Genomic DNA, 27581 nt, shown 5'->3' with positions numbered 1-27581 from the left:
CCGCCGTTTACACAGCGAGCGGCGTTGCCGCGCATGCGCAGCGCTGGGGCTGAGGCTGCGCGGGCGGCTAAGGCGCATGGCTGCCGGGCTCTGAGGTGAGGCCGGGCGGTGGGTATGGAGGTCGGTGGGTCGCTCGGTCGCTGTGTCTTTCCCCTCGCTAAGGGAGAGCAGGTGGATTAGGCAGACGTGGAAGCTCAGCTACACAGGGTGTGGGACCTTTCCGAAGTGTAAAATAGCGCTTATCGGTGTGTGGAGTCGGGCGGCGCGGCCCGCAGCGGGTTGCGGTTGTGAGGGGGGCTCTGTATCGCCTGGCTGTGGCGATAGGTGTCCATAGGGCTCTGGGCCCCCATCAGCGCCTTTGGGCTTTTACAGACACTCGTGCCGGCGCTAATTTGAGTTCTGTGTTTGTTGCTGTGACTTGCAAGGAAGGTGGAACTGTGTGGTGTCATCACAGCGACTGCAGATTGGGGTTGGGAACTGCTGGGGGTTGGTGTCGTGGTTTGTCTCCGAGGAACGCAAAGCACTTTGCATTGCTGCTATTCTATTCTATTCTATTCTGTTCTGTTCTGTTCTGTTCTGTTCTATTCTATATATGCTGCTTGGGGGTTCAGCTTGTACCCCAGCCACTGCTAAGCCCCCTTTTTGTGACAGTGCTTGCCATACGTCAGTTCTCTTACAGCAGTTATTACTCATCATACTTGTATGGTGAGTAGAGGCTATTAGAGGTCTCTTTGACTCGCATCTATAAGTGTGCCACAGCATTATAAGGAAGATATATACATTATGAGCTTCCTTCTTGAAATGAAGCTTTCAGTGGTATCTCGGGTGTAGAAGCCAGAGCTGTCTCTTAAAGTTTTATTTGGAAACAAACCAAGATGTTGTAATGATGATCACAGCCCCTTTTTTTTTTCCCTAAAAAGTTCTGTATTTTAGGTAATGTTAGCTGATTTACAAGAGAAGAAGCAACCATGTCAGCTCTTTGTCCACCACCATCTCCTGCAGTTGCTAAAACAGAGATCTCTATGAATGGAGAATCGCCTTTATTAGCTGCCACTTTTGCATACTGGGACAATATCCTTGGCCCCCGAGTGAGGCACATCTGGGCCCCAAAGACAGATCAGGTACTTCTCAGTGATGGTGAAATAACTTTTCTTGCTAACCACACCCTGAATGGAGAAATACTTCGGAACGCAGAAAGTGGTGCAATAGATGTGAAGTTCTTTGTCTTGGCAGAGAAAAGGGTAATTATTGTGTCGTTAATCTTTGATGGAAACTGGAATGGAGACAGAAGCACATATGGACTATCAATTATACTTCCACAAAGTGAGCTTGCCTTCTACCTACCTCTTCACAGAGTGTGCGTGGATAGGTTAACGCATATTATAAGGAAAGGAAGAATATGGATGCATAAGGTAGGTTTATTGCTCATTACTAAAAGCAGTTGTTCTAGTTGTCTTTAGCAGAGCTGTTTTGTGACACCTGTTATGTGGCTGTCCGTGCACAAAAAATTCAGAGAATGCTGATTTCTGTAAAAACACAGAATTTTGAAAGTAAGATTTTATCCATGTGGCACTAAATTTGAGGATACGATTTTTATCTTTCTGATTTGACCTTTGTGGCCGCATTGTATTATTTATGCATACACAAGCATATTAAGCTATCGGGTTAAATTGGCTGTCCTGAGCAACTTGTTATCTCTCTGAATTTGATTTTAGTCATTGCTTTTAACTCTGTTAATTGTTGTATTTAAACCAGGTAGAATTATAAATTTGCTGTTCCAAATCTTTTTTTTTTTTTAATCTTTGAGATCTAAAGAAGACAATTGATGGAATTAATGCCATTCTACGTGTGTATTCAGTTCTACTTCTCAAAAAGGGTTTCAAGGGGTTCAGTAGGTGTTAAATTTTACAAAGCTAATATACATAATTTATTCCAATTATTAGTACTTTTGGAATCTGAAAAAAAAAGGAAAGTTAAAATACTTCTTTTATTTTAAGAATTGCAGCCCTTACCTTTTGGTGCATGATGGTTATTAAGTGAAAACTGTTTATGTATTTTTTTGTTAAAAATAAATAACATTCTAATAATAAAAACTAAAACCAAAAAAAGGATCTCTGTTGTCTTCATGGAGTACAAGTTGTCTTAGAGCAGTATGTTGCATGTCAGTTGTACTGTGTGTGGTGATGTGTTGTCTAATAATGTTTGTTCCTCTTCTGTTTTGAGGCCTCTAATAAACATATTTAAAACTTCCTTTTTAGCTGCTCTAATCTGAACTAATTTAGAGCCCCAAAATAAGCAGCTGACATTAATTTCTGCATTGTCATTTCCTTTTTATTAGACTAACAACTTCCATTGCTTCTTGCTGTATTGCCTAATGGTGGCCGGCAGTGTCTTCCTTCACATCTACCCTTGATAACATGAGTTTTATTTTTCAGAGGAAGGACAGGATTTAAGCCTTTGTTTTTGGTAGAGTAGGAGCACATTTATTTTATTCCTAAAAGCCTTTTCTTCTGCTAAACTTCAGCTTGTATCAAAATTACTATCTTCTGTTCTTGATTACATTCCTCTTCTTGTCGTTTAGTGTCTTCCCTATCAACTTGTAATGGTTGAGTGGTCAGATAATGGAGAGTGGTCAGATAAGAATTGTCGGTCCTTTGTAACTACTTCACATCTTCCCTCTTTTTGGACACTGATCTGTAACCCTCACTCGGAATGGCCTCAGGTGGCTTTAGGAATGACAGAATGTTTTCCACTAGTTTCCTATGAAGTTAGTCCTGATGTTTGTAGTTCTTTTTCAGATGATCTTGAAGTAGCTCACCAATTAAGTCAGCAAAGATAGAAAAAGATTCTAAAAATGGCACTTTTGTGTCTCTTTTATTTCTTTATTCTTATTCTTCTTTTCTTTTTTTCCTTTTTTTTTTTTTTCTTTGGAGGAGAAGAAAAATAAGCCCGCGTATATCTGCACCTGCAGTTTTTAACTAGAAGATGAAAATAGCACATTAAAACTGTAGAGTTAAACTGTAGAGTTACAGTGTAGAATAAAACCAGGCCTTATGACTGTAGTTCCTTGTTTAGGGGTAGTTCAGCAAATAAGGCTACTAAAAGAACAATTTAAGTGGTATGTGAAAGGTACTGTATATCTGCTCTGTCATTTCTAATAGATGTGGTGGTTTCCACTTCTCATGAGCTCTCTGTAGAGACACTCAGCAGCTCCAGACAGACTTGCAGAAGAGAAGAAACCTTCTGAACTCAAAGTCCAGGAAGGCCATGGAACAACATTCATACTGGCAAAGGCAAGCAACTTCAAGCAAGTCTTCTCTATGGGAACTGAAAACTTACATTTGCCTGAATTTTGTGCTCTGGAAGTTTGTCTAATGATTGTAGCAGTTACAGTTCTAGAAAGAAGTGGCTAAGGTTTGATCAGCCTGCAGTTCATGAAGCTGACTTCTTTTGAAGCAAAGCATCGTCAGTACTGAATATACCATATTTCACCATCTCAAGTCAAAGTGAATGTCACGATGCCCCCAAAGGAAACTGCTTAGTTCCAGTATTACTTTCCACGGATGCTTCTCTCAGGTGGTCAGACAGGTTTTACATCTGTTTTAGAGTAATTTGCTGCAGTTTGTCACCTGTTCATCTATTTGAAAAACATTGTGCCTCTTCTATCTGAGCTTGGTCAACTCCAAGCAGATCAGTCCCAGGAGACTGAAAGTAACCACTAAAAAGGCAACAATGTCTAAGAATATACTAAAAGATACTTGTATTATTATTTTTCCTCTCTCGTGCATGCTGTATTGGTTGCACCTGGGATTGAGGCTCAGCTGCTGATGAGTCTGTTGAGGACTTTGTCCAGTCTTTTGTACAGTGTATTTTGTGTAGCTTGAGGCTTTGTGTCTCCTGTACTTGGTCAACAGACAATGTTTTGAAGACCTGTCAGTGTCTCAAGATGTGGAAAAAAAAAAGTTTGGTGTTCCTAACTTCCTCAAACATTGCTTTCCTTATTTGGGAAATCTCATTCTTCTCTTATTGCATCGGGGACCATCAATCTCTACCTGACCCATCTGACATTCATGTAGTTCTGCACCATGTTCTGATCATTTGGCATTTTCTTGATCTTTAATGAAGAAAATGTTTATCATTGTCATCACACCCTCCATTATCTGCTACTCCTGCCCAAGCATGTGAGGGGTTTGGTGGGGGTTGGAGCACAGAACATTGATCTGTTTAAAATGATGTCACTTCCTACTAATGTCAGCACTGTAAAAGAAAAAGACTTGAACTTCGAAAGCATGACTCCGCAGGCAAGAAATTGTGCCATATGACTGTTGTGTGCATACGTATATGAACAAGTACCAGAGCATTTATATTTAACTGCTTCTCTTGCTCAGGAGAGGCAAGAGCATTTCCAGAAGATTGTCTTGGAAGGCACGGAGAGAATGGAGGATCAGGTAAGACTGTCTGGTAGATGCATATGGCACACGACCACAAAACTTTTGACTGGACCTGGTGATATTAGAAGTTGGTGCTGCTTCTATTTTTGAGATCCAAGAAGATACTTTGGACTGGCTGGTGACCTGACAAGCACAAAAGACATCCTTTCTGAAGACAGAATGTTGGAAGCTGTGGGAAAAAAATGAAGGAATATATGAAGTGGAAATCTATGAAGAACATTACCTTTCAGAAAGGGGAAGTCATTTGCTTGAACTTGAAGCTTTGTAAAGGTAGTAGCTTCCATGGGTATATGCTCTCCTCATATAAAGGTTGTTACCTCTTCAAGTGACAGATGTACACAGTATGTCATGTTGGAATGCTGTAGGAGGCATAGTGTATAATAGTGTTTCTGATGCTAAACATGGAATTGTTGCTTCAGTTTTCTTATGAAAGATGATATAGTTTTGTATGTTAGTAGCCTGTTTTTGTTTTCCTTCCATTGTTACTGAAAGACTTTCGATCTATAATGTTTAACAATAATTGCATGTAGCACGGTATGCTCAGATTATCTTATTACAAATATACCCTATGTTAGTCAAACAAACACCCTAGAAACGTAATTTTAGACTTGATGCTGAAAAGTGAATACATGTTTCCTGTTCATAATTGATGATGAGCAATGCCGAAGAAGTCTGTGGATCAGTTGACACTGATAACTACACTTTCAGACAATAGGAAGTTAAATGTGTTTTGCATATTTAGGTTGTTAGTAACTTCTTATAATGCACTTCAAGTGTTTTATTTACTGCACAGGGCCAGAGTATCATTCCAATGCTAACAGGAGAAGTTATTCCTGTAATGGAGCTCCTTTCATCTATGAAATCACACAGTGTTCCGGAAGAAATAGATGTAAGTTCCTATTTTCTTTACATTCTGAATTAGAAAATGATTTTGCCAGTATAATTTGGTACTCTCTGGAAGAAAAATAAACGTGTCATAAATTTCTGTACCCTTGAAGTTGTCCTAAATTCTGAGATGTACATCTTTTTTTTAATCTTTGTTCTTATTCCTCTGATTTTCAGATCAGTGACACAGTACTGAATGATGATGACATTGGGGATAGCTGTCATGAAGGCTTTCTTCTCAAGTATGAATTTCAATTCTGATTTATGCTGTAGTGAAATGGAATAAACTTAAGTGTGTATATGTAAATCTGTATTGGCATATGAATAGGTATTAGCTGTTCGACTTCTTCAGATTTTATTCTACCTAATGCTATAAAGCTTGTTTTCTTCTTAAAATAATGGCTCTGGGCTAACAGCTGCAGCTCTCTTAACATTGTCACGGAGTCATTTGCTTGATAATAGAATCCATATGAAATCCAGTTTTTCTTGATACTTAAAGTCTGTGAGTATATAAGTCATGGGCTTATGTCTTTATATAAGACACCCCCTGCCAAAACAAACAAACAAACAATAAAAACCAAGAATTGTGAAAATAAAGTCACGCTTTTTTAGTAACCTCCAAATGAAACTAAACATCTGTTTCTGCCCCTAAGGAGGAAATCAGGTGGCCTTAAGCCTAACCCTTTAAAAGAAAATTGGTAAGATAAATAGTATCCGGTCCAGTATAAAGCCCACCTCTAGGATTTCAGAGTCCAGATGTAGTTGCTATTGTCCATATAAATTAGAGGTGTTTAATAGAACTGTGTATCTATTTTTATTTCCAGTGCAATTAGCTCACATCTGCAGACCTGTGGTTGTTCTGTGGTTGTAGGAAGCAGTGCGGAAAAAGTTAATAAGGTAATATACCTTCTAATAAATGAATCTTAAATGCTGATTGTCAGTAGTGTTAGCATGTTATTGAAACAAGGTTTGTGTATAAGCATACTTGTGGAAGGAAGAGAGAATGTTTTTGGTTGATTGGTTATCTTACTGTTTATAATTTTGCCTAAAAATTGCCTTGTCAGTTGTATTCTGGGAACTATAAGAAAATGAGTGACTGTAATTTATTTGATGCTACACATCTAAAATAATTTTGCTACCTAAATTGTACAATCTGAATAAGTAGCAGCTGATTTGCTGCAGTTAGCAAAGTCAGTGAATATTGTATAAGAAATGATTATCTGCATAATTTTGCTTGTTGTGGGGAACAAATGTGCTTCATCATAATGAACTGCTTGCGCTTTCTGGGACTTCAAAGCTATTGCATCCATACTTACACACACATTAAAACAGGCAAGATTACTGGGATCTTAAACCGTATTTCCAGCAGTACCTCTGAATGGAGAAGTGTGAAATGTGTAAGTATCACTATGGTCTGTGTAGGAATAAAAGATCACTTTTGGAAGCAGTCATTCCAGAATAAGAAAATAAATGTTTTTCTGGTAGACGTGCTTTTTCCTAAGTTGTTGTTATTCTTAACTCTCTTGTAAGCCTGTTATCAAATAATTTGAACCAACTTGAAATTATAACTTGAACTGCTTTTTCTCTAATGTTTTTGTGTATATGAGGGTTTCTTGGTGTTCACTTTAAGCTTAATGAGTATGTGAAGGAAAAAACAAATGAAGATGTTTTCCTTATGTAGAATTCCTCAGGTACCTTTTTGTACACAGCTTTTTGATTATACCAAATTGATTCTTTCAGATAAATTGAAATCAATTGCTGGAGGAGATACTCTTCTGTTTGCAGTTCATTTAAGTATTTCTTAAAGCGTATTTCTTTACAGGTTACTGTAATGTGTGTGGGTTTTGTTCAGAAAGATTTGCCTTTGACTTGCTTTTAATTAGGCTATAAGACAACCATCTCCTCTAATAAAACCACTGAAGTCAGTTTTCAGTCAGGATATTCAGAGGCAAATTATGAAGAAATTGCTGTTTTCTTAGAGAATGTACTTCACAAAATCAAACAGCACACTTTGTTTCAGAGATGTAAGTTTTACACATGGCTAAGATAGCATAGTAATTAATAAGGAGGCTTCGAGATCTGAATGGTTATTGTTGTGTATGTTGATAAGCTGGCTGCTTTGGGGAAAAATAAAGAAGACTGTGTAAAAATGTGAGTCTCATGATCTATCCAGGGAAAATGAATTCCATACATCTTACATGAATCCTTATCAGTAGCGTGCTCATTGTGTTATGGTGTTGTGTTCCAACATAATTGCTTTCTTAGTGATACACCTTAGCTTTCTTTAATGCAAAACAAACAAACAAACACCTACTGCACCTTGCATTCATCCAAACATGTATGTTTGACTCTGTCAGAAATATGTGTTTGTGTTTGGAGATGATTGCTTGCAGCTGTTGCAGTGTAGGAGCTTGAAGTAATTAAGTGTCTTTGTTGCTTTTAATGGAGAGTTTAAGGAAATTAATGAGGAAATAAGTGTGGATGCTTATAAAATTGAATGGGCCTAATTAGAAACAATGGCTGACATTCCACTATGGAATGAATAAAATAAGTGGTTTAAAAGGCTAGAGAATAATTACAGAAACTCATGTTTTTGTAATAGGAAGAAGCATAACAAAAGTTATTTCTTCTGTTTAGCTGGCTAAAAAAGAAGTTGCCAAAATTCTTCTCCATTTGACAGGAAGTTGGATTTCCATGGCTTGCATCTTAATTATTTAAACATGTAACTGTTCTCTGATGTCACTCAGGTTTTGTCTTTTCTTGTCAACAGGTTTAAGTCAGAAATCGCATGTGCAGATCAGTTAATTCCTGGAATTTTCTTGTTTTTCAAAACTGTTCTTTGCAATGCAGATTGTGAGAACATTGTGCCTGTTCCTTACACCATCGGAGCGGAAGTGTTCCAGACTCTGTAGAAGTGAGTCTTCTTTCAAGTACGAGTCAGGGCTTTTTGTTCAAGGTTTACTCAAAGTAAGTATACTTAAGAGAGTTCTGTTCCTGTATGGTTTTAGAACATTCTTCAGTGCATGTATGCACATAAGAAATGTAGGCAAATTTATACACACATCCATGTTCAAAGAAATTTGTCATTTTCCCTTGAGTTCTTCTTGATGCTTATTTAGGGCTTATTTGACGTTACAATTCCTAGCCAGTCTTTTTATGACCCAGGAATTTCTTTTGTTGTGTGTCACTGAGAATCACTCCGGTTGCTCAAGGTACAAGAGTAACAATCTTTTGCCTGCTTGGGACTAGAATCCCAAAAACGATACAAAACCAAAAGAGAACTGTCTTATGTCAATACTACAGTTTCCAAGTATTTTAAAAGAGCTATAGCAATTATTGAGGGCAAGTAGAAGGGTAATGCTCTTTGCTCTGAAGAGCAGTCTAAATCTGACAAGTAAGTGTAATACTATAATGTTGATGAGTTCAGGAACCAGGTGATACATGTAATGCACAACTTACCTCCAGACTTTCACTGTTACATTAAGGGAATTGCGCAGTGTTGAGAATATTTTACTGACTACAACTATTGTTTCTCTCAAACAAAATATGTGTAAAGAGATGGAATTGAAAAGATTGGATTGATATTTTCATATTGTTTTGTTGCAATATAGCTTTTTAAAAAAAAATTAAAGACAACTCTTTTTTTTTCCCCAAAAAAAATCCAGGATGCAACAGGAAGTTTTGTGTTGCCCTTCCGTCAAGTAATGTATGCTCCATACCCTACTACACATATAGATGTAGATGTCAACACAGTGAAGCAGATGCCCCCCTGTCATGAACACATCTACAACCAACGGCGGTATATGAGGTCTGAGCTGACAGCATTTTGGAGAGCTAATTCAGATGAAGAAATGTCTCAAGATCCTATTATCCACACAGATGAGAGTTTCACACCTGATTTGTACGTACTCTGCTCTCACACTTCTTAAAGTCGCTTGATTTGAGATGAGGTAGTAAAGCGTAAAGCGTACTTTCTAATACAGAACAGGAGGATTTTTTGCTTCTAAGAAGCAATTGGTAATTGAATTTGTTTTGCAGAATTTACCAGCTCTCTCAGACCTTTTGTTGCATTAAGCGTTACTGAAATTCTGTGATATTTCTGATGGTGTTATGTTAATATTATTGCCCGTTTTAAATAGGGATATGCCAGAGCTAAGTGTATTTGATAAAGCTCAGTGGCTTTTCTGGGTTTAGCATATTTCTCCTGGAAGTGCTACCTTTCAGTAACAGGATTATAATTCACTAAAATTTTTAATACACTTTACATTTCTGCCAGCTTGTAAATTGTAATGGTATTACTGTGCACCACTGCTGAACATTTACTGTCTTCTCATGGTTGTACCACGTTATACTATTTTTTTTTTTCCCCCTTAGAAATGTTTTTCAAGATATCCTGCATCGAGACACATTTGTAAAAGCCTTCCTGGATCAGGTAATAATTGCTTCAGGAGCTAAAGAACTGTACTTTAACATCTAGTATCAATTTATCATGGTGTTGGTTTAACTTATGCTGGTATGGTACCTCTTTTTTCAATCACAGTTGCTGTCCCAATTAACACTGTGATGTTTTTCTGCATATTGCAGAAGGCATCAAGACCTGACCATTTCAAATGCATGCCTGGTAGTACATGTGATTAACAAAAATACACTGTTTTGTTATTTGTAGTATTCATATAATACCAAAACTCCTTATTATGTATGAAAAGCAAAGTATGTTTTCTATTATTCTGCAGCTGTGTTTACACTATTGAAAAAAACAAAAGACAAAAAAACCTACCAGACTGAGATTCACTTCAGACCATTTTTAAAGCTAAAATAATACTTCACCTGAATAGAATTGTAAAACAGCTTAATTTATTGCATCTGTACAACAAGAGTAAGAATCTTCAGTGTGCCTACAAATCTGCTGTTATGGTGCGATATTTGATGTTGATAAAATGATTCTTGAATTTCTACATCCAGCTAATTTTCTCATATAATTTTTAACAGATCTTTCATCTGAAACCTGGCTTGTCTCTGAGGAGTACATTCCTTGCACAGTTTCTGCTAGTCCTTCACAGGAAAGCCTTAACTTTAATAAAGTACATAGAGGATGACACGTAAGTGAACAGATAATAGAAAGCAGGCATCGAGAAACTTATTTTGTTCTTCTGTGCAAAGCTTCTTTTTATTTTCTTGCAGGCAGAAAGGAAAAAAGCCTTTTAAATCTCTTCATAGCTTAAAGATAGATCTCGACCTAACAGCAGAGGGCGATCTTAACATAATAATGGCTTTGGCTGAGAAGATTAAACCTGGTCTACACTCCTTCATCTTTGGGAGGCCATTCTACATCAGCATGCAAGAGCGTGATATGCTAATGACATTTTAAAATTCTCCACAGTTAATGTGTAATATTGCATGGCACTAAAAGAAATCTGTCATCCCGAGCACCATGCTTGTGACAATCATTGAGCTGGTTAACAGCGGGTCAGTAGAAACAGAGTAACACTACAGTCTGTCTGAAGCAGTCTTGTTGAAGGGGATATCAACATAGCATGATTTAAATGAATGCATTTTATTCTGTGTGCTTTTTCAGTAGTAAAAGTAAATAAGATCAGAAGTTCCTTTGCTGTGTGGGCTCCCTAGGTAATTTTGAACATACACTGGATAAAGAAACGTGTTTTCATTTTCTTTCCATACAAATATCTTTCAGGTGTGTCAGTTCAATGCAATGAGTTCAATACAGTATTTTTAGTGTTTCCATTAAAAAAACACTGTGTATGTCCTCTCTAATTGGGGAGGCTCAGGAGTTTTAAATAAGAGTTTTTTAAAGCATTCTTTTATATATGATACAATTCTGAGATATACCTTCCCATATCTCTATTTAAAAGACAACTGGCTTCTTCATTACAGCTTTTAATGGTCAAGGACTTGGTTTTCTGTTTTTAGTTGTTTAGGTTTTTTTGTTTGTTGTGTTTGTTTGTCTGTTTTTTTAATGTACTCTAGAGCGCTGTTTCTGCAAGCAATGTGTTGGCTATTAGCATAAGTGGTAGCACCCTGCACACTGGAATTGGGTCATTATTTAAGCAGCTTTCTGCATGTAAATGCCAACCAGGATATTCTGTCACAGGCTGTTGAGCCATCCGGCTGTTGAGTGTTCGGTGATCCAGCATTATTGAGCTTTTTCAAAGCACAGAGCAGACAACTTTGTGTCATTCAACAGCAATTGTCGGTCTTTGTGTCTAAACTGCAGCGGCTGCTTTGTCTGTTGGCAGCTAGAATGATAAGATTCAGATTAAAGCATTAGGCCTTTCCAAAGAACAATAGGGTGATAGCCACGCTGGAAGATAAAACTAATTCTTTGTACACTGCGATTAATATGTTTATTAATCCCGATAAAGAGATCAGCACAGCTTTCAGCTTGCGTGATTAGCATTTTACTAAGTGAATTCAAGCCAATAATCTTTCCAGTCTTCTTAGTTCACAGTCAGCAAATATTCATCTTTGCTTTGCTTGAAAATAACACAGTTTAGAACTCCATTAACAGTGAAAGTTGCAGTGTCGAGTTAACCAGACTTATTCTTTGACAGTGTGGGCAAGTTTGGTCGGTGTGTTATATTGAGAGCAGAGATTAATCTGCACTGTGTGGTGATAAAGTTATTTCTGGACAAAGCAGAAATGTGTTTGTTTCACATTTTAGTGTAACCCCATAGCTCTTTCTTCACTGTAAAGGAGCTACATGTGTGATTTGAGAAGGTACTGTTGCCTTGTTAGTTACAATTGTTTGTAACATTCCTTCACTATAACAGAAATATGTGCCATTTTCTGTGAATAAAAAATCAGCTGTGCTGTGTTACCTTTGTTACAGTACGTGGCCCTTTTTGTGCTGTACACGTATGTTGGACTCCTGCAATATGAGCTCAGTGTTTTACCCAAAGAACTTGTCAGAAACGTGACTTCAGCTATGTGTGCTGACATTCTGTTTGCCTTACTAACACTATAATTTCCCCTTGCGTTTTCAGCCAGTTTATCCATTAGAAAAGAGGCTGGTTGATAAGTTTTTACTCTGTTGCCTAAGGTTGTGATAAATGATGTCATGAACTCTTATCAAAATTCTAATGCAGAATTTGTGTTTGAGGACTAAAGAGCTTCCAGTGCGCTGCTGAATTCAATTACTTCAGCTTCACAGGCATTGGAAACTTCACATGGACACCATTAACAGCAGAACTCTGATTATGGAACATGCTGCCACTTTGAAATGACTAAAAGCTGGAAACATATCAGTTACTACCTTTATTGCACAACTGTCACTAGTGCAGAATGTATAGTGAAGTAAGTTATTAAAAGCATCTGCATGCTGTGTTGTAAATCTTGCTCAGGAAAAATACTATTAAAGTTTATGCCAATTTTTTTATTTTAATTCCTGCTTTGTTGCTTGTTGTTGTGTTTTGGTTTTTCTTTTAATAGAATGTCTGTATCTGATGGGATCGTTATTGTTTATCATTTAAAATAAAGAAGAAACCTTTTTCTTGTTAAAATAAAAATACCTGCATTCTGAGCTGGTGAGATAGAGGCTGTCACTGATGTTCAGCCATATGATGCAACTCGGTGTCTGACTGCTCTCCTTTTTAAAATGACAAGCTTCTAGAAATCTCCAAATCTAGTTTCTCTGTTTCTGATGAGGAGTTGTCAGCTTCCACTGAGACCAGCTGTGAGTTACTGGGCCTCTGATGTTGCTGTACCAAATAGTGTTATTGTGCTCTTTGTAGCTGCTTGTCCCAGCTTCAGCTGTGACAGAGTAATTTTTCTTTACAGTGTCTGGTATGGTGCTGCTCTTGAGGATGATAACAGTGTTCATAACACACTGATGTCTTAGTTGTTGCTAAGAGCAACTGTACTGAGCCAAGGGCATTTTAGTGTCTCAGCTTTTCCTACAGTCTTCTATATATCAGTATGTCACAATGTTAGTTTTCTTCCAGAATAAAACGGGTGCTTTGTTAATGTTCTTATTCCTGAGCCATCAGTATGACACACTAATTTAGTGCCAAAAGTTCTACCTGGTGTTCCCTATTGGGAAGTTATGGTTAAGCAGTAATTGTTATGGCTCCTGAATGGGCACAACACCTGGCAATACTCCATAGCAGTCTGTCTGTCCTTACCAGGTTGTTCACTGGATATAAATGAAGTAATCCTGTTACTTATCACATCACGCTGTTTGTAGCAATGTCCAGAGGTTTCAAACAACTAAAAAGTATTATGAAAATGGGACATAATCCTAATAGTGACCACTGACTAAGTCTGACTTCAGTTGAAACTGAAATAAATGAGCAGTTATACAAGGAACGTCTATCTTTGGTTACCATACAGGGCAGCCACTGGTGGCTGGTTGTTCAGCCCTTTGCCCAAAGCAGAACAACTTCCGTCAAAGCTGATTTTGAGCCTTTACCATAAGTTTCAAAGCAAAGTTTGGTGCCTTGATATGTTAAAGGCTGGATGAGGAGCTACAAGATGTGGTGTAGTGGCTTGTGGTAGCAGTGGTTATGGGAGGACAGTTGGACTAGATGATCTTGTAGGTTGTTTCCAACCTTGTGATTCTATGACTCTATGAAAGGCAAATGTCTGAAGCTTGATCTCATGTATCCAGTAATAAGCCAAAATGTTTGAGACTGCAACAGCCAAAAGCACACTTGTGAAGTTTGGAATTCAGTGCCAGTTTCTCTTCCATTTAGAAAATTGTCTCACTGTAGTAAGAGAAGGTGCCTTTTATTCCAACTTCTTTTCAACATGGCTAATGTTTGCCAAACTTGATTTTTAGTAGAAGCAGAAACATAGGAGATTACAGGCCAGGGAATACTGAAATTTGGTGGAGCAGACTGCATAAACAGTCATTCACTTGTTGCTGCCAAGTGTTCACAAGTGCCAGCAGTGCGATGAGCCTTCCTCATTCATCTGTAGGGATGTATGGGAGAGTTTGTCCTTGCTGAGGCTTAGGTCTGTTTTGCAGCCTCTGTTTGCCAGAGGTTAATCCCACACTGCACTGAGGTCTGCAGTGACAACAGTATTTAGAAATAATTTCTGATAACCTGGATTCTGGAGGAAGGACTTTCTGGCCTTTAGGATTTCCTTACTAGCCAAAGGCAGCTGTGCAGATTATCAAGGGTCCGGGCAATAATTAATGACTGATTAACTTCATACTGTGTTTTGGCAGGCAATTGGACACTGGCAAGCTGAGGAAAATACTGGGTTCAGTCTGCTGCTAACACAGTTACTGCCAAGGTTCGACACTTCCCCAGCAGGTCAGAGGCTGAAGATGCAAACCAATGCAAGCTTGATGCAAACTGATTAAGAAGTATTAATTAATGATCACACTAGAAAGAAATCAGTAGAACTGCAAAATTATCAGTGATCTTTGCAATCAGATGTACCAGCTTGCAGTTACATTACAGGTGTTACTACAAACCTGTGGATTACAGGTCTGAACCACATAATCACAGCTGTATAACACTCCTATTAGTAGGGAGGTGCAGATCTGTTTCCTCCCACCAAGCCCTGACGGACACACAGACCCAAAGGCTGATGTCAACCAAAGCCCCTTGGCACAAGGAGCTTTACAGCCTGTATTGCACCATGGTGGCTCTGTGCAGGGTGAGCTGGATCTCAGGGCGTTTCATCACCCTCACCTTCTCTCTTGCTGCCAAAAGGGCAGGTGTTTCTGAGTGATATTTGTGATAGTCACTGCCTATGGGGCAGTGGAATATGGCTGAGTTGTATTTGCAGCTATCTGCACTCCGGGTAAAGTTTTCACATAGATATGAAACATACAAACCAGAACTTAAGCTACTACTAAAAGGACAAGAATATCATAATGTATTTTTATCACCTTTCTGATAACGTGTTTAAAGGAGAAAACTAAAAAAAGTCCATCCTAATAGACACCATTATGTTTCTGAGTGACTATTTTCAAACAAATCACCCTGTTTTCATTCCCATCTGTTCACATTTCTGCGTATTTCTTTGTCCATCTTTGAACAAACCTCCCACTCTGCCATGTTTTAATAGGAATGCTTGTTTGTTCTTCTGAATGTGATGGCATTGTCATCTATTTAATTAGTCTCAGAGAAATGTCAGCTTATTCATGTGCCTAATGCAAAAAAAGATGGACAGCTCTACATGCCTCACTTTACACATCAGTGTCAAAATATGGCTTTTTTGATAGGTTTTGTTCTTGAGTTTTGTCATTTAGAATGTATGCACATAAAAGGCCATGCAGAGCTCAAAACGGATGGTTGTGTTGGTGGAGCCTGCATTACGAGCTCCCACACTTTGGCTTTATTCTGCCCTCTCCGCTGGTGCTTTTATTTGAGAGTGCAGATTCACAAACCAAATACCAGAAGTGCCTTTCATTTGGCTCAAAACTTTCGCTTTTTGTTCCCACTGTTTTGCTAATTTCTGATGCCTAGTCATGACACGTATTACAAAACAAGCGCGTTGGGACGGAGGCCAGGAGCATGGCTCTTCTCCAGCAGATAATATTTGTGAGCTGCAGCAATGCTGAGGCTTGCCTCAGGCTGCCAAGAGCTACCAGCGTGCTGCTGAAGCTGTGGGCTAAAGTCATAGAAACCTGATAGCAGCAGTTTTGAAGCAGAGCTCACTGTCCCTGCAGGAGGCTGTGGTGGTCTCTGAGCCTCCTGGACCAGTATTTGCTCCCGGCAAAGGCAGGAGAAGAGTAGGATGTAAAAGGTGACTATGTTTTAAAAGCCTGATACACCACAGAGATGGAGCCCATTGGGGGCTGAGGGGCACTTCTGTGGGCAGGGGAGTCTCCTCGGGGCTTTGCAACAGTTCGAATGAAGAAAAATTAAGTATTTTTCATGAGTCTGTTTGTCTGAAATGCAAAGAGCCTGACTGTGCAGAGACTGAAAACATTTCTTCTTTCATGCCAAAACAGCAGAGCTGTGCTTTGCTGAAGTTTCTCTGCCGCACCATAAAGGATCAATTATTCAGGCTATGAAAGGGAGGCCTCAGCAGCTAGGGATGCTGGGGTCCCTGTGCTATCTCCTCCCTGGCAGCTTACAGACACCTCCTGTCCTCAGCGGGCAGCTGTGAGCAGGGGAGACTGTGGCTGAACTGCTCCCTCGGTGCAAATGACAGTGAGGAGGGATGGATGATCAGGTGAATGATTTTAGGGGAGCGCTCCAGGTGTGCGCTGAAACACTGCTGCAATGCAAAGCTGACCAGGTAGCTGAGCACAAGCAATGTGGTCGAACAAGCAGAAGAAACTGAAAGAAGAAGAGTAATAGGAAGGAGAAAAGGGGAAAAGAAACTGTGAAAGGAAAGGACAAGCCCTCCATAAAGCTCCCAAGGAGGAGTAAGGAACACCAGCAGTTATGTTCAAAGGTAGCAAGGAGTGGGGCAAAAATGAACGTGAACAGAGATCTTCGCCTCATGAACACACTTGAATTTTCATCAGTAAATCACTTACAAATGTGGGAAATCAAACAGGCATTAGAATAATTGTATTTATGCGTCTCTTGTTCTTTTTTTTCCCTACATCTGCTTTGGATTACTGTGCTTAGATCCCAAGAGGTAGAAGTCAGCTGAAATGCACTTGTGCAGCTCCTTCCCTTCCCTCTCCTCCCTGACAGCTAATCACTGAATGCAGGCTTACAGTAGAAAACGAATGCATCAGAGAAGCAGCAGAAACATGCCTCAGTAAATACTTCTGCACGTGCTCTACTATGGGAAGAGTTTTTAAAATGATTGTAGTGTGTCCAAATGCCTGTAAAGACACACAGCTTAATAAGAGGCTGATTAAGTATTGGTTATGATCCTAGTATTGGTTATGGGATGAACTTCTGGAAAAACTTAGTATTTTTAAGTTTTATCTATTTATTTGTGGATTTATTTATTTGTGGAAACTGACAGACACTCCATTCACTGCTATAGGTTGCTGTCAGTTTCCAGCGCAGCCTGACTTATTTCCACATCCACCTGGCTTTACAAGGTTCCTCTCCAAGGGCTGTGTGCTGCAGCATCTCCAGCTTCCAGAAGTTTGGCTTCTCATTAGAAAACCTCTGCAGCACAAGGAAGCAAGGCATCTTGGAGCGATCTCACACTTGCTTGTGGGCAGAAATTGTGGAATGCTGACTATTCTGCATTTCAAATCTTTCCACTGGAGAAAAACAAAGCCATTATTATAAACAGCACTGCTATTTTTTCCCCAACAGAAGCAAGACCCATCTGTTTTTTGCTCTGTTTGAGACTGTCTATGAGGCAGAGACCAGCAGAAGGTAGACTGGCTTTCTTTGCTGCCTTTGGGACACAGGCTTCAGAACTGGGATATTTCCAGCATTTGAAATCTTCTTGGCTTGGGAATGGGGGGAAGCTGTAGGTAAGGGGAGAGAAGAGAATCAGTGACAAGATGTGTTTCCACCATCTCTGAGTCACGAGAGACCTAAATACTCTCTAACACAAGCTAGGTGGTGTTTCCTCAAATCATGACATCATCCTGGGGTTTGTGCTTGGTGTAATGAGCATATCTGAAAAGTCAGTCCAACAATCTGGGTAGCATGGGCTTCAAACAGCTCCTCTGATACACTGGGTTGTTAGCCTTACTTTGCTCTGATGAGTACAAATCACTCTACAAGCAGGTGTCTGCAGAGATAAAACTGATGAGATTAATTCCTCATTGGTTAGTGGTAAGTGAACAGGGCCAGCCACTTGAAGCCAGCTAGAGACAACCCAAGAAAGGCATTATTCAACTTCTGCTGTGTTGCTTTAGTAAATTCTCTGAAGATGTTTCAGTTGCTCTTAACTTTTCTTGGGACTCTTTAATAACTTCTCCTAGTTCAGATATAACTTTGATAGTCAAACAATGACAGCACTGATTGCCTGAACACCCAAAACAAACAAAGAAGCCCTGAAATATTTCTGTGTCACTTATTCGTCTGCTAGGTTTGACAGACCAGCCTCAGGAGGAGATAATGCCCCCTTGTCCCTTGCCCTATGTCTGCAGCCCTTGCAATCAAGCTCCTCCATCAAGCATGGAGTCTATCTGTGTGCAGTGCCACAGAGCTCACACAGCCCTTTTTCAGTCTAACCAGTGCACAGCATGTTTCCAATACCCAGCTTCCTTGCTCCAGTTTGTAGCCCTAGTTATTTTCAGGAGGGAAAGCAAACCAAAAAGTAACAAGGCTGTTACCTTCCTGAGGTCTGCCATTCAGATAGTGTTCTTTAGGGCACCAAGAAACAGCCAGATGAGAACTGTAAGATAATATAACAGTATGTGTAAAACAATTGTTGGGGGGGGAAGGAAAAAAAAAAAAGAAATACAGCATAATTCTGAGTTTTCTGTTGCCTGGAAATGCAGCTAAGCAACACAGATAATCAAATCTTTTCAAAAGCAATTTCAGTTGAGATTACCGTCTATCTCCTTCTTTGACTATATTGGATGTGCCCAGCAATAAAATTGTAATGGAATTATCTTCTCTAGGCTTCTTACTGTTTCATCTCAAACCTTGCAAAGGCATTTTGATTCTCTGTGTTATTTGGTTTCAGACAAGGATGATTATGGCCTGTAGACGTGGCTGCCTTACCTGCTAAAAAGGCAAAATGGTAAACTAAAATTTCTCTGGTTTTTAATCTCAGGAGGTCTGAGTCCTTGCATGCTGCTGCATATCATTTACTGTACTCTTGGACCCCATCAAGGTACAATGCCCACAGAACTAGCTGGACTAAAGCAGTCCCAGTGGAATCATTTCCCATGTCAAGTAATTAATGAAAGATACAAAATCAAAAACACATACCTGGAAAAATATATCCAGAAAACTGTCTCTGAAGGAAAATGAGTGAAGTACAACATTTTCACATGAGGATTCAGCTCTTGCTTTGATTCCTTCACCTCCATGGGTGGTGGAGTTGGAGTTTCACAGCCTGGATCTTGGTTTGAGTAAGATGAACAGACACCACTTGTGGGGCATTTCAGATATCTCTTCTGTCTCTCTACTTTGAAAGTACCTGTTAAGAATGTTTTGCTGTGTCCTGAGTGCTGACTCACCTCAGGGTTGTGTATTCATGCCATAGTGAGGACATCGCTGAACTCACTGAATTAAAATGCACTTCTCTGTGGTCTCTGCAGATTCTGGGAGACTCAGGAGAGGCATGGATCTGGTGCATGATCTAGTGAAACCAGGTCAGGAGAAACAATGGTTTCATGTTAACTTACTAGAGAATAAAGCTGTGATGATGACAGACATAGGAGTATGTTGCAGAGGTTAAGCTTGTGTAAAAGGTTCTTTGGCTGTTTGGGTATGGGTGACATTGGTAACTTAGCCACCCTGAAACCAAATGAAGGTATTTTGGCAGGACTTGGCACCCAGATCTGTAGAATCTTGCTCAAGTCACACCAATAAGATTTCTGCATGTAGGCAGGGCCCACTTAGACAAAATTCATTTCATTTATTGAACCCTCTCTGCTTTTCCTGAACTAAGTGGATGTATGGGTAAATTGCACCACTGCAGACAATCCAAAGGGAAGACTAGACTAGCTCTGTGCTTGGAAATGCACTCCCCATCCACATCCTCTACTGCCTTGCACCAGCTGGAATGCAATATCTTATCTTGTGATGGATTGGCCCACCCTTCACTCAGGGAGATGATGGGTGTGCTGTGACCTGCTCTTTAATAATAACTGCATTATATTTTATCTACAGGCATTAAATTGGCTCTCTAAGAGACAGGACTGTTATTAAGCTAGCAACTTAATTAAAAGAAGGAAGTCATGTGCTTTAAGATGAGAATTCAGACAAAGAGTTCTGCCTTTATTATCCGGTGAGTCCTTGATGTTGCCTGAATGAGACAGTCACTTTGGAAATTTTAAGTCTCACAGCATAACTGTACTTTGGATCTGCATTTGCTGGTTTCCTTTAAGTGCCAAGGGAGCATCTTGTACCCTTCTGAAGGTAGTACTGGTCCCTTGTCTGTCCTTAACTCCTGTGGTAGAAAAAGGCTGTTCCTTTGTTTTGTTTATAAAATAAAATAAAATAAAATAAAATAAAATAAAATAAAATAAAATAAAATAAAATAAAATAAAATAAAATAAAATAAAATAAAATGACTCTTAGGTCTGTGATCAGTCTTGCCATAGTGTTCTGAACTGTAATGTAAACTACTCAGTGTTCTGGTTTTCTTGAGCCCTCAGAGAAAGTTTCCAAGGTTAAATTGCACTTAGGTGCATTTTACAAGATGTACATGCCAGAAGTGTCTTTCCAAAGATGGAATAGTCTTCTTAATTCATAGTAACATTCAAAATAACAGAATTTCATCCTCTAACTATTGTATCAGCTGATGCTACTGCACTTAGCACATAAACTAATTGTATGCTGCAAGGAGCTTCTATAACCATCTATCTTCCAATTCTCTGTCTGGAAAATAGGCCTTAATAGCGCATCTGGGAGTTAGACATCAGGAGGAACAGACCTGAATATCCAAGTGCCCTTGTCTCCCACCTCTCGTTTATATAAAGGCTTCTTAAAGTGGAGCACCTCTTTTCCTGACAAAATAACCTAGATCCAAAACAATTAGAGCCTTGAAAGCTTTGTATTTTCCCCATAGGCTTTCTGGCAGCCAGTGCAGCTGCCTGAGCAGCACCATAATGCTCTCCTGTCATAAAGTCCCACTTAATAAGTAGGCTGCTAGGTTCCAAATTAGCTTTGGCATCCAAGTGGTGTCATTAAATAGAAGAAGAGATCAGGGCCAGACAGAAAAGAGTCCAGATTGAAACATTAATGGACATCTTTTCTGCTTGCCTATACATCTTTCTGAAGTGTGCTAAGGTCCTGTGTCAACACTCAGCAGATGAAATTAAATGCCAAGCAGTAACATCTATTGTGTGTATGTGAGTCTTTTAAAGTGTATGTTCTTAACCAAACTGTATTGATGCATTATAACACATCCAAGAGATACAACAAACTTTTCTGAATTTCCTGTGTCTGGATACAAAGCATGATAGGCATTGGTACACTGCTAGCCTTCATTCAAAATGTGGTTAAAAAATTCAGAATACTGAAAATCTGCACAATTTCCATTCATTTCGTACTTCTTTAAGGTATTTGCCCCACAGTGGCATACGAGGGTTATACAGGATGGAGTTACTGGGTTTTGCATGAAACAGTTCACAGTGAATTTGGACAAGGGATAACCTCTATTAAATGCTGGTATTACTGGGAACATGGGCATAGGGGTCAAACTGCAGGATTTTGCATACGGTTCTTTAGTGCTTGGCTTTAAGGTGGAAAAAGGATCACTGTGGTTCGTGGCAGGAGTGGAGAGAAACCTCTAAGAGCTTGGGGAAACATGGGGAGAAAACTAAGAGAAAGACCTACTAGCGGGCACTTAGGCTGCTCTCACTTAGGAGTGTATTTTAAGTGGCTTTTGTACACCAGGACAGAGCCAGGCTGGATTCCCATGATGACCAATATTCCTCTTGCTGGCTTTCCATATCACTATAGCTCTGTCTTTCCCCTCTGTATCCTAAGAAGAATGATTCTCTTCACCATTTCCAACAGTAGCAAATGCTGGTGGATAACCTGAACCTAGGTAGGTAACATCAGCTTGGTAGATGTTATCCAGAGGTCTCCTTTCCTCCTCTCCCAAAAAGACCGTTGTGCATTGTATCTTCTCAGGCGGTGCTGCCAGCAAAGGCTGCATAAGGGCTCAGCTTCCCAGGGCTGGGGAATTAGCTAAGCTGATAGCCTCAGTTACAGTTTTCACCTGTTTGAGAAGCAAAAACTCTAGGGTTCATCTACACAGGATCATTGCTAAAAGCTGCTTTTAGACATGGCATTGTCTGTAACTTGACTTGAGGGGTTGAAACCCATATCTTCAATTAAACAGTTCCTAATGGAGGAGGAAAATGAACCAGTGTGTACTTCATGGATCTGCCAGCATGCCTTTAAGTTATGTTAATGTTACTGCAATCACAGGAGGAGATAGAATTTTGCCACTTGTTCCAGGGAAACGTTGAATAATTTCTGCTGTTTACCATCAAGCAATCTTAACTATTCAGATGGTCACATTACCTGAAAAGCTTTGTCATTTGAAAGCCAGCTTCTGTGTCCTCCATCAGCTTCTGGTACAAGCTTGACTGTTTGCTCCTAGGATGAAATTGTGTGTCCTGTCTTAGAGAGGAAAGGGAGAGGCAGTAAGGATTTAAAAAAAATAAAATAAAAATAGGAGAGGACTTCTGTTTTGCCCAAATGCAGCAAGATTACAGCACTTTTTCATCCCTGCATTTCTGGCAAATCAATCTTACAGAGACATGGCAATTTTAAGGACAGAACTAAGCTCAGTGAGCAGCTTGAATGCAAGCATTGTCCTGAGGGAAGGCTTGAGCAGTGTTTGAGTCAGAGGATACGGTAATTGGATTTTGCTGTTTACTTTTCCCTGGGTAGGAACAGCAAACAATAATCTCAAAGGGACAAAGGGCACTTAGTTCCACTCCTGGTCAACTCCGTATGAGTTTATAACCTCTTCATTGCTAGCAGTGAAAGATTTTCTTGGTGTAGCTGCAAAAATTGGGAAAAATTTGTTTCCATGTACTTCAAGATAAAATCTGTAAGGAGTTACTAGCACAAAGATTGCATTTTGCTCTGAGAGCTGCAGAAAGGTTTTCCTAATAAAGAGGCAAGGCGAATGATTTGGTCACATGTTGCCTTTTCCCTCGAGGTACTGTGTTTCTCGCTTAATTTTAGAATCACTCACACTGCTTAGATAACACTGAAGGGGCAGAAACACTGAGCTCTGCAACAGAGGTCAGCAACAGACCTGGAGCAGCAGCAAGCAAGCAATGTCTTGTATGCACCAAAATGTGGCACCACGAGGAGTCTACCAAATGTTTCTGATGTTGCCATTCAGCTCCTGGAAACAAACTGCTATACAGGTAATAAAAATTACCTGGAGAGTCAGTGGGAGGAATAGCTGTTTTTTTGAGTGACCGAACATGAAAATGTGCATCTGACAGGATCATCATCACCTGCAGTCAACAACAAAAAGGGTTTCTTGTCCCAGTGAAGCTGCTGTGCATCCATCCAGTTGCTTTTCTCAGAGTTCTTTCATTGTCCCAGCTTGTGTGCCTGCTGATGTGGGAATCAGGATCTCTGATGGCAGACAGGAGCCATTGCAATAGAGCTGGCTGTAGATGCTCAGCGAGCCATCTCGGAAAGTGTCAAAGCTGCCTTTGCATCTCTACAGTCACTGCTGCAGCTTGCTCCAGCACATGTGCTAGAACAGCTCCAGACTGCTGAATGTCTTCTTAAATTACAGATATAAAGTGAGGCAACACATGGAAAAGTTGATTCTGTGTCCACTCCTGACATGAGGACACTTTGAAATTCCTCCATCCAAACCATGCTCTTTACCAGAACATAACAATGGGAGATTTCCAGGTTGTGATGTGTTAGTTTCAATGTATATTCACCACATTAAAAGAAAGAAAAAAGCAGCAACATCTCAGTGCAGAGATTTTTTGAGTAAATTATTTAGACTTTCAATTAAAAATATTTACAGCATCTGGAAGCCTATTAGACTCACTGTCTAATAAAAAAATAGAAACTCCACATCCAGTTTTTACATGGGAAATTTATAAACACAGGTGCAAAAGTGTATGGTGGGGAGGACAAACTATTTGTCCCACATATGTGGGGGTGGGTGTTTGTTGAAGGCATTTCAACAGCTCATATTTAGGGAGTAGGATCCAAAACCTTTTGGAACAATTACTTCTCCAGAGAGCTGCATGAATTTCTCTGGTGTTATTCTTCCTCTCCCATCCCAGTACACCCGTGTGTGTCCTCACTGTGCTCACCCAGATAACTGCTGGAGAAGCAACCATGCTACATGCACGCCATGCACAGGACTTAAAAGGCAATAGTATCCTATGGAAGAGCATAACTGTGGTGATTTTTCTTTATGGCAGCTGGCCTTTATTGTCCATTATTTTGGGGCTAAGTCAGAATTTAGTGCTGAGTACCATGTGGGGGACGTTTGTGCTGTGAACAATGAAGAGCTGTTGCAGTCACAGTTCTGTCAAGATGCATGTGGACACAAATGATCTTATGGGCTGCCAACAGATGATGAAGTAAATGAGGACAGGAAGACAAAATTATGTACCAAGTGAATTTAATCTTGCATGAATCGTGGGTGTAACCTATTCAGTATTTCACTGATTGATTCTTTGCCACACTGACTCTTTGTTTTCTGTTTCTCTGCAATATCAACTTCTAATAGATTTGGTAGGGGACAAAAGTCATTCTGGAGGGAAAGCTCTTTTAAAGGTAATTGTACAGAAATGCAGCGTAGATATCAAGGTTACAGTGTGTTCTCTTTCTTCTTCAAGAAACTGCTGCACACTTCTGAACCAGTGAGCCAAAACTGATGAATGGTAGGCATGTTTTTAAAAGGTATTTTGCTGTAATCTCTGACACTGCAATTCCACAAGGCATCTTTGGTACAGCAGATGCCATTACAAGAACCAGAGGGGGAATATATATATATATATATATAAATTTATAATCAATTAATTAAATTAAAATATATATTAATTTAACTTGTAAGACAGCATCCAAACACAATATATTTGATAACAGCTGAGTTGCACGTAACTGGCCATATGCTCAGTAGGATGGCACAGTTCTGTTTTCAGAATAACTTTGTCATTTATAATTAGTAATAAGGCCAGCCCTAAAATATGCAGAATTGGGTTTTGGTAAATGCAGACACATACTCGCTTCAAACACAGATTGAGTTGTTGAAACTGCAGTTCAACAACTGATAGCTTGTTCACCTTGGTTTAAGTTAGTTCTAAGCCTTGACCTACAACTAAATAATTTTGATTTAGAAAGGAATAAAAATGACCTCCCAGTTTAAATTAGGTTTAACAAAGCCACAGCAGTTTATTGTAGACTTAAATAAAAACTATGGCTTGACAGAGGAAGGGAGATCGAGCAAGCTCTAATTGTATTCTGTTTTCCCAGTTAAACAGTTTTCATTACATGCATATTTCCACTCTTTGTTCCCAAGTCAAATTCTATTTTGCTAGGTGGTTTCGTGAGATTGAAATACAAATCTCAAAACCAAAGTTGTTTCAGCAGCTTCTGTGCAAATACACATCAGAGTAGACAAAACAATGTGCACTAACTTGGAGGACCACCAAGGAATTAGCACAAATTTAGTCATATCAAGCACCACGAATCCAGACAGAAAAGAGGCTGTGGAAAGCTCTTGGAAGATCCTGGTTCTTTCAAGAGCATCTAAGCACAAAGCACACGCAACCCTGAACAGAACAACCCCATCAGAGTCTGTTCTCACTATTTTAAATTGTTAGTAAGTGAAACAAGAATATTCTGCTGGGAAGAACAAGAGGGCATTGACCTGCCCTCCTTGCCTAAGCTAATTTCCAGTTACTCTAACAAAGCAAGGCCCTGTGCAAGCTGATGTGTCTTTTCCAAACTGCTACCTGTTGGTGGTGATAGAGCTTTTCAGCTCTGTGTGTGAGCCCAGAGCAGGGCTGTGAGGCTCCCACCCCATGCTGCAGTTCCATAGGCTGCCTCAGGATGCTGAGCTGCTTGTGTGAGCCTACAGCAGCTGTGAGTAATGGAAAGAAAATAAACATGAAAATGTACACTGTGTCCAGGCTAAAAGTGTAATAAAAATGTCTTTTCACTCAATACAATGGTAGCTGCAGTGAAGTAGTACCTTTAGATGAAAACAAGTTTTATTGTTGCTAATAGGTAACTAAACATGTCCCTCTGTTCCATGTTCATGATCTTCATTTTCTAAATATTGATATATTCCCATAGAAACCTTCCTGCTTCTTTCTTTTACTAGAAGGTAGTGTGTTGAAGAAAGCCACGTCTGCACCCAAACACACTTTGTAGGAACACTTCTGCTGTTTTTGGACCTCACCCGTAGGGTGGTCACCTGTTGGAGATATCTTTCTGCAGAGGAAAACACATAGTTTGTATGAGACTTACCAGTCATCTCCCATCCAACCGACTCTGGGCAAGCATCTGATGTGACTTCTTGTTATTGTAGTGTGAGAAAAGGAGCTCCTTGGCCCAACGTTATCTCTTCTCATCACATTCTTTCTTTGCAGACTAAGAGCTATTTCCTCCAAGTTCATGTCCTTTAAAGAAGAGAACAGGGGAAAAACAAGGCAGAAATTAACTCTGAAAGGAATTATGACTGTAGCACTGTGATCTGCCTTATCTCTGTTCTCTACTCTGGTTTCCTAGATGTGGAGGATAAACAGCAGTCCTCAACCATTTGATGCTGAATTAAATTGCATTTCTGTTTGCTCTTACTGGGAATAATTAATCTGAAAACTGGCTCATTTATTACTTGAGTTGTTCATTTGGTTTGGTAGGGAAAGGCCTCTGGCTTCAGCATCTTAGGTGTGTGTGCTTAGAACAACATGGCATTTATGACCAAACTGACACCTGCTGAGCCTCTGCTGGAGCAAACTGACTGATGCTGGGTGGCCACTGGCTTCTGTCCCAGCAGCAGAAGAGCACTGATGAGATGATAGTCAGACTGCTGTGAGCGAGCTGCTGGTATCTTCCCACTTGGAAGGCCACCTGTCCTTCATCCCCTTCACCTTTTGCTCTGGCTGGGGTCCTCTGATACCTCCAGCCATTTGTGATGATTAGAAATGAACAAGAATGTCACGGGTTGAGGTTCAGGAGAAAAACTGTTGCTTGTTCTTTTGGGGCTCTGCTTTTTCACCATCACCAGCTTAACGTATGTGACCCCCAGGTGCAGCTCCTTTCCCATTTCTCCTCTTTCTGAGCAGGGCAGCCCCGGAGCCAGGTGTGATGATGAGAGGCCCTCCATCCTCTGCCACCACACAGAGGGTCGTGCCCAGCTGCAGACCCTCTGCTTCCCAATGAAACCAATCACCGCTGATGGCTGCAGAAGTGGGTTTAGCAGCGGACCAGCCGTCCCAGTGATCAGATAAGCCAAACACGCCTTTGGCTGGAGGAGTACCACGATTTATCTTACCCTGCTGCCTCAAGGGAGGAGACTGCGGTCTGCAGCCCGTACTGCTGCGGTTAAACCCACAACACCTCACAGCACAAACCAACCTCTCCGGCGTTACCGGGAGCCCCGCGGGAAGACTTTAGGGTCTCGGACCTCATCACCCACCGCTGAGCTGAGGTAAGTCTGTGTGAAAGTTTCTCTCCTCCCCGTGCGGGGTCTCAGAAGGGACGCGGG

At 40.1% G+C, this 27581-nt stretch overlaps 2 protein-coding genes and 1 long non-coding RNA gene across 16 annotated transcripts in view; 2 read left to right on the top strand and 1 right to left on the bottom strand.

Moving 5' to 3' along the window:
* C9orf72 (C9orf72-SMCR8 complex subunit) lies at nt 1–12735 on the top strand. Of its 3 annotated transcripts, none has more exons than XM_015849912.2 (11): nt 1–95; nt 934–1412; nt 4389–4448; nt 5245–5340; nt 5514–5578; nt 6161–6233; nt 8187–8303; nt 9002–9237; nt 9711–9768; nt 10326–10435; nt 10518–10704. In XM_015849912.2, the coding sequence occupies exons 2-11, from the start codon at nt 969–971 to the stop codon at nt 10702–10704; spliced, it is 1446 nt and encodes a 481-aa protein (XP_015705398.1). In that variant the 5' UTR covers nt 1–95; nt 934–968. The 3 variants fall into 3 exon arrangements, with proteins under 3 accessions (XP_015705398.1, XP_015705397.1, XP_015705399.1); XM_015849911.2 differs by having other exon boundaries at nt 25–95; nt 921–1412; nt 10518–12735; XM_015849913.2 differs by lacking the exon at nt 4389–4448 and having other exon boundaries at nt 25–95; nt 921–1412.
* On the bottom strand, nt 11682–27537 carry LOC107306613. Of its 11 annotated transcripts, XR_004305497.1 has the most exons (6): nt 27369–27478; nt 26342–26493; nt 22394–22492; nt 19419–19493; nt 18517–19331; nt 11682–17700 (listed from the first exon to the last, which is right to left on the bottom strand). It is a non-coding gene; the product is annotated as an uncharacterized LOC107306613 (long non-coding RNA). The 11 variants fall into 11 exon arrangements; XR_004305493.1 differs by having other exon boundaries at nt 18517–18578; nt 18738–22492; XR_004305500.1 differs by having other exon boundaries at nt 11682–17487; nt 18517–18578; nt 18738–22492.
* The window catches only part of MOB3B (MOB kinase activator 3B), a 73387-nt gene continuing 73222 nt past the window's right edge, over nt 27417–27581 (top strand). The window contains exon 1 of one of the 2 annotated variants that reach the window (XM_015849915.1): nt 27417–27524. The gene's annotated coding sequence lies outside the window, so the exon portion shown is untranslated. The remainder of the gene's footprint in view (nt 27525–27581) is intronic. The other variant, XM_015849918.2, reaches the window with a different exon arrangement.

The sequence above is a fragment of the Coturnix japonica genome, chromosome Z (assembly GCF_001577835.2).
Source record: "Coturnix japonica isolate 7356 chromosome Z, Coturnix japonica 2.1, whole genome shotgun sequence".
Classification (NCBI taxonomy): domain Eukaryota; kingdom Metazoa; phylum Chordata; class Aves; order Galliformes; family Phasianidae; genus Coturnix; species Coturnix japonica.
The sequence above is the reverse complement of the archived record's forward strand: the minus strand, read 5'-3'. Positions and strand labels throughout refer to the sequence as shown.